This window comes from Malania oleifera, chromosome 2, assembly GCF_029873635.1.
Source record: "Malania oleifera isolate guangnan ecotype guangnan chromosome 2, ASM2987363v1, whole genome shotgun sequence".
Lineage (NCBI taxonomy): Eukaryota > Viridiplantae > Streptophyta > Magnoliopsida > Santalales > Ximeniaceae > Malania > Malania oleifera.
Genome location: NC_080418.1, coordinates 87,924,358 through 87,930,301, shown reverse-complemented (window position 1 = coordinate 87,930,301; position 5,944 = coordinate 87,924,358). Strand labels below are relative to the sequence as shown.

At 39.3% G+C, this 5,944-nt stretch overlaps 1 protein-coding gene across 1 annotated transcript; it reads right to left on the bottom strand.

Moving 5' to 3' along the window:
* Positions 1 to 4,032: 4,032 nt before the first annotated feature.
* On the bottom strand, positions 4,033 to 5,572 carry LOC131149685 (protodermal factor 1). The gene is made up of 3 exons (XM_058100355.1): positions 5,317 to 5,572; positions 4,786 to 5,170; positions 4,033 to 4,654 (listed from the first exon to the last, which is right to left on the bottom strand). The coding sequence occupies exons 1-3, from the start codon at positions 5,540 to 5,542 to the stop codon at positions 4,324 to 4,326; spliced, it is 942 nt and encodes a 313-aa protein (XP_057956338.1). The 5' UTR covers positions 5,543 to 5,572; the 3' UTR covers positions 4,033 to 4,323.
* Positions 5,573 to 5,944: the final 372 nt, after the last annotated feature.

Below are 5,944 nucleotides of genomic sequence, written 5' to 3'. Positions count from 1 at the left end.
CAGCTCACATTCAGTACGTCTTTTCACCTGTAGACTGATGGGCAGTCTGAGAGGACTATATAGATATTGGAGGATATGTTGCGGGCTTGTGTACTGGATTTTGGTGACTACTGGATACGGTATCTACCACAGATTGAGTTTGTGTATAAAAATAGTTACCAGGCTAGCATAGAGATGACACCTTACGAGGCATTGTATGGTCATCGATGTCGATCTTTGTTGTACTGGGATCAGGTAGGTGAATGGCAGATATTGGATCTGGAATTGATTTAGCAGAACTTTGCAAAGGTCGAGTTGATCAGGGAGAGAATAAAGGTAGCTCAGATTTGGTAGAAGAGTTACGCCAATACTCGCCGACGAGTGTTAGAGTTCGAGGTAGGAAGTATGGTATTCGTGAAGATCGCTCTGATGAAAAGGGTGATGAGGTTGGAAAAGAAGGGGAAGCAAAGTCCTCGGTATATCGGGCCTTTTGAGATCTTGGAAAGGATAGGTTCGGTAGCTTATTGGGTGGCCTTACCCTAACACTATCTAGAGTCCATGACGTGTTCCATGTGTCAGTGCTAAGGAAGTACGTATAAGATTAATCACATGTGCTGAGTTACGAACCTCTAGAGATCAGTGATGCTTTATTGTATGAGGAGATACCAGTACAGGTATTAGATCGGAAACTTCAATAGTTACGGACTAAGAAAATATAACTAGTGAAGGTTTTGTGGCAGAACCATGCAATGAAAAAAGCTTCATGGGAGATAGAGACTAAGATATGTCAGAAGTATCCTCAATTGTTCAGAGACGGTTAAGCTAGTCAGGTAAGTGAATTTATGTATGATAGCGTGTTTAGTAAGTAGATATGACATTCGGGAGAGGTCTGTATGTATATTGTAAGTTCCTGAAGTTTTATGTTGTAACCATGGTATTCCTCCACCATAAGTGAGGGTAGGTAATAAATTCGGGCTAGATTTGCTTTGTGGGTAGCTGCCGACTCTTTTGTAGGCCTCGGACGTAAGGTAGAGTGTGCTTGATAATGGTTGGTGAATTTTGGGTACAAAATTATGATAAGGAGGGAAGACTATAGTGACCTGAATCCGAAAAATAAATAAAGAAAATAGAAATGAAATTAAAAAGGATAAAACAATAGAGCTCATCCATGAGGCTCCATTTCTCATCGACGAAGTATCTTTTATGGCTCAAAAATGAGACGCAGGGACTCGTCAATGAGGATACACCAAGGGATTTTTAGAGATTCTGAAATCTCAAGCTCGTCGGAGAGGTCACCTTCTTGGCCATGAGCGACCTTCTTCAGCTTATCGACGAGAACTTCGACTCATCGACGAGACTGGCCGGGTCAAAGTAGTTATAAATAGAATATCCTTTCCTTCCTTGCTAAGTTATCCCATTATCTCTCTCTCTCTCTAGAACTTGAACCAAACCTCTAGGATTTCGTGTCGTTCGTTACCGGAATAAAAAATCCAACATCACTACGTTGATTAGGAGGAAAATCTCTACAGTTATAGCAGATCTAATTTTCGTTCTAAGGATTTTCGAGGTTTTTTCCCTAAAATCGAGGCAAGGATCTGATTTCGTTTTTGATTCGGTAGTTATGTAGTAGTCAATATTATAGTGAAGTATTGTTCTTTGATTTTTAGGTTTCATGGATATCGGGTCGTTGTTTTGGATCAATTCGTTTGTGTTTCTGTTTTCGGGATTAAGGTAAGGGGATTTGTTTATATCAGTATTTTTAGAAAATTGAACTACTAGGAAGATAGCTTATGCCTTTATTCACATTTTGACTGTTTGTCTGTAAAATTTTACCAGATATAAATGTTATTTCTTACGACTTTATGATTTTACGATTTTTGGAAAAAATAGGGGTTTTGGTTCATGAACTCCCTCCTTTGGCCTCGTCGACAAAATGGCATGTCTTGTTAACGAAACCAGATGTATAAATAGCTCAAACTCGGATTTCAGCAAGTAATTTCACATGCAAACTCCTCTTCTCTCTCTAAACTTCATCATCCACTCCTTCTTTCTAGATTTTTGGTCCGGTTCTTCGTCGTTTCGACGATCGGAAGCCGCCACACTACTCCTGGGAAGATTCTCTTCAAGTCTACTGGAGTAGATCGTTGGTTAGGCCAACTTGGGTACCATCCCAAAATTTGGGTAAGTTGGTTATTTTAAGTTTTATATGGTATTTGGTATTTCAGGTTTGAGAAAATGTAGTAGATGGAATAATACTAAAGTTTTGTTGGGAAAAATGTAAATGCGAAGGTGTTGAGCTGGGAATACCATGAGTGTAGATTTGGATTAGATTGAGGGCTTCTCTGTAGTCAGGTAAGGGGATAAACTAAGTCAATATTTTTCCTAAAATTATTTACCATATTACAACATTTATTTCAGAAATTATGTATGTATTAGCATAATGTTTAGGAATATTGCTGTTGAACAGGAAAATGGATTTAATGTTAATTATCAGGAAATATGATTTTAGATCAGGTTTTATGCTTAAAAGTATTATTCATATTTGTGTGGCATGAGTATAATTTCCATGAAATTATATTATATCATAATATTATTATTTTCCCAGAATAAGAATGTTTTTCTCAACTTTCAGGAAAACCATAAAAACAGTACCAGAACTATGATTTTATGAATATTATGTTAAACAGTACAAGAATTTCTTATTCAGTACGTTATGATATGTTGGCGCAGATGTCGTAATCATGTATGATATGTTAAATTCATGAAAATATTATCATGTTAAGTATTACTATGAATATGAACCAACCATGTATCAGTATTTGAAATGTATTATATGTTATCAAAACTCGGATGGTTTAGTTTAGATTTCATGAGCACGGTACCGTAGCTACAAGTTGAAGTTAAAGTTCAAGTACTAATTCATGATAGTGCTACCACACATCTTTTGTAGAGTGTGTGAGATGACAGTTGATGTGACTTTATGGTAGTACAGGCGCTCCCCTGGCAGTCCGAACCAGGTGGAGCAGGCCCATTGCACTTACAGACTCATGTTTGACTTAGTATGGTCGGCCAACCATGACTAGGTCCCGCCTTCAGGCTACACAACCCAGTCATGTGGGGGTAATACATGACATCATCTAGCTATCCATCCTAAGTATTATTCATGTATTGTATAGTTATATAAGATAATTTTCATGTACAAACATTTAGTACGTTATATCATGTTATGATGTATCGTGTTTTATTCAAATACAATATAGACAATTTATACCAAATATGATTTATGTACTGATATTATGTGTAACACGAAAATACTCATACCACACACTGGTGTTAGTTTATTTCCCTTACTGAAAGATGTCTCACCAAAGCATTACAAACATTTTAGGAAATCCAGGTAGGAGGACAGATAAAGCCCCGCAGCAGTAGAAGAGGACTGGAGTATCTTATCTATAGGGTAAGTGGATGAGATAGGATTAGATGAATTTTTGGGTTGAGACCTTGGGAGTATTTTTTAGTCTTTTGTGGATGACTGTATGTATATGTATATTGCAGATTTAATAGAACTCTGGTATGATTTCTGGTATTTATGGTATGTATATGATTTTATGTTTTCTACCGTTTAGGAATAAGAGTTTTATGATAGATATATCCCTAGTACCTATGGGTCCAGGTTGGTTTTGACTATGATAGTTTAACTAGATATTATATATGTTATTATATGAAAAGAAAAAATGCCAAAATAGTGAGTCGTTACAGGATGCCTATCAAATATTTGTTAGGACTTCAACGCGGACAGTTTCATATTCTTTGATAGTCAAGTATGGTTATCTATACTTAATTTTCAAAATGGCTACCAAACTTGTTGGCAACCCAATGGACCACCTGAGCCGGGTGTTAACATCCATCTTCCAAAGGCCAAGGTGTATGTGCCTAGAAAAGCATTCCTCAATTAGAGGAGCTAATCATTATACAATGGTGGACATTGGAATAATGTGTAAAGTTACATAACATGTTATGAATTGAAGTTGGACGACTAATTGAAACTATTACTGAAGCCATTGTTCATGAATCCACCACCATCTATTTTTTGTATATTCTACCTCTCTCAATAACTATTAATTTAACGATAAAATAAAATAATTAAAATAAAACATGGACATGGTACCCATCTTACTATAGCTAGTGTGGCCTCACAAATGCAGACAATACAACAAACTAAGAACACTTAAAACAGCATTCATGTGTACAATGCACGCATAAACAACAAACCAAAACGCAGACGCCATACAACTGAAGATAATAAAGGCCAAAATAGAGGATAGACATAAGGCAAATGATTTTTCAAGTTTTAGGCTTAAGTCGGCCCTCGTTGGCCAACTTGAAGATGTTTGCCTGAGCTGCTGCCGCCTTGTTGGAGCCCACTGCTGCAATGAAACTGTTCTTCACTTGCTTGGTGGTGAAGTGGAACTTCTTGCTCACCATGGAATTCAGCAGTGATGCTGTTCCTTCTCTGTAGAGGGCCCCCAGCCCATCACTGCGCGTGTTAGAAAGTGCATCGAGCAAGCTGAGGCCTGCCCCGTATTCAGAAACGCTGGGCAAACCAAATGCTCCGCCCACCGTCGCCCACCACCCAAACAAACCCCAAATCAATGCGGGGTGACTCTTCCAGTAGCTGTGAATATTGAATAAGTAATTAACCACGATTAATTATTAAGCTTATAATTAATTGATTAAAATGTCCCGGAGATGTTGGAATAATTAATTAATTAAGCTTGTAGATACGTAGAAGCACGTTTGACTTACTTGCATGTACCAGTGAAGGGACTGTTGGGATCAGGAAGGAATGGGGGTGGGGGAACTGAGACGGTGGGAGTGGAAGGCGGAGTTACCACAACCGGGGTTGGCGGACTGCCACCGGCAGTTGGAGGGGAGTAGTAGACAACTGGTGTTGGTGGACTGCTGCCACCGGATGGAGGAGGGGAATAGTAGCCACCGCCTCCTCCACCACCCTTTTTGGGAGACGGCGGAGTTCCACAGCCGCGTTGACCTCGGCTGCGTGGCGTTGGTGGGGGAGAGTAGTAGCTTCCACCGCCGTGAGATGGCGGAGTAATTCCATGAGAGGGTGGTGGGTCTCCACACCTGCACTCTGGCTTGGGGGAAATCCCAAGGGGAGGACTTGTGCGCGATCCTGCAGGCAGTATAATATAAGATCAGCATGCAAGTTAATTAGCAACAACGGGTGGAAACCTTGAAGCAGCAAAAGCACCAAGGAACGCGCGAGTGTGTGTGTGCGCGTGTTTGTGTATGGACGGTAGAGACACAGAAATTATGGACCATGGGGAGGGGTTACTGGACGTGGATCTGGATAATAGTTCTTTTGATCTTCAAAGCTCGTGGACATGACTGGAATGAGCAAGTTCTGAGAAAGCAATCCCATAACAAAAATCCACATGAACAGGGAAGCTTGTTTGCTCGTGTCCCTCATCATACTTGGTTTTGGACTAGCAAATTGAAACAGTCCAAGAAGTGGAGCAGATGAGGAGAGACTGAAAGATGGCATTGCTTCAAACAGGGAAGCCGTGATTATAAATAAAGCAAGGCTGAACCGAAGAAGTAAATATAAGAAGGTGAAGCTGCGTGGTTGGTTGATGTGTTGCAGGTGCATTTATAGATGATATTTATTACATTCAGACTCGCAATAATGCATCGGTTGAAATGCTAGCTGAAGAAAACAGCTTTGTTACACCTGCTTGGGGCAACGATATTTGAGCTTCTCTCACTTCCCTGAATGTGTTTACAACGATTAACTGTAGATTTTTGCACCCTCATTAAGCCATTAAAGTAACACCATTTCCCCTTAGATGATCACACTTTAAATAAAAATGTCTTTAATTGAAAAGTGAGAATTGTTTTCCAAGTATAATTTGGTGGAACAATTAAACGAATTAATATTTAGAAATAA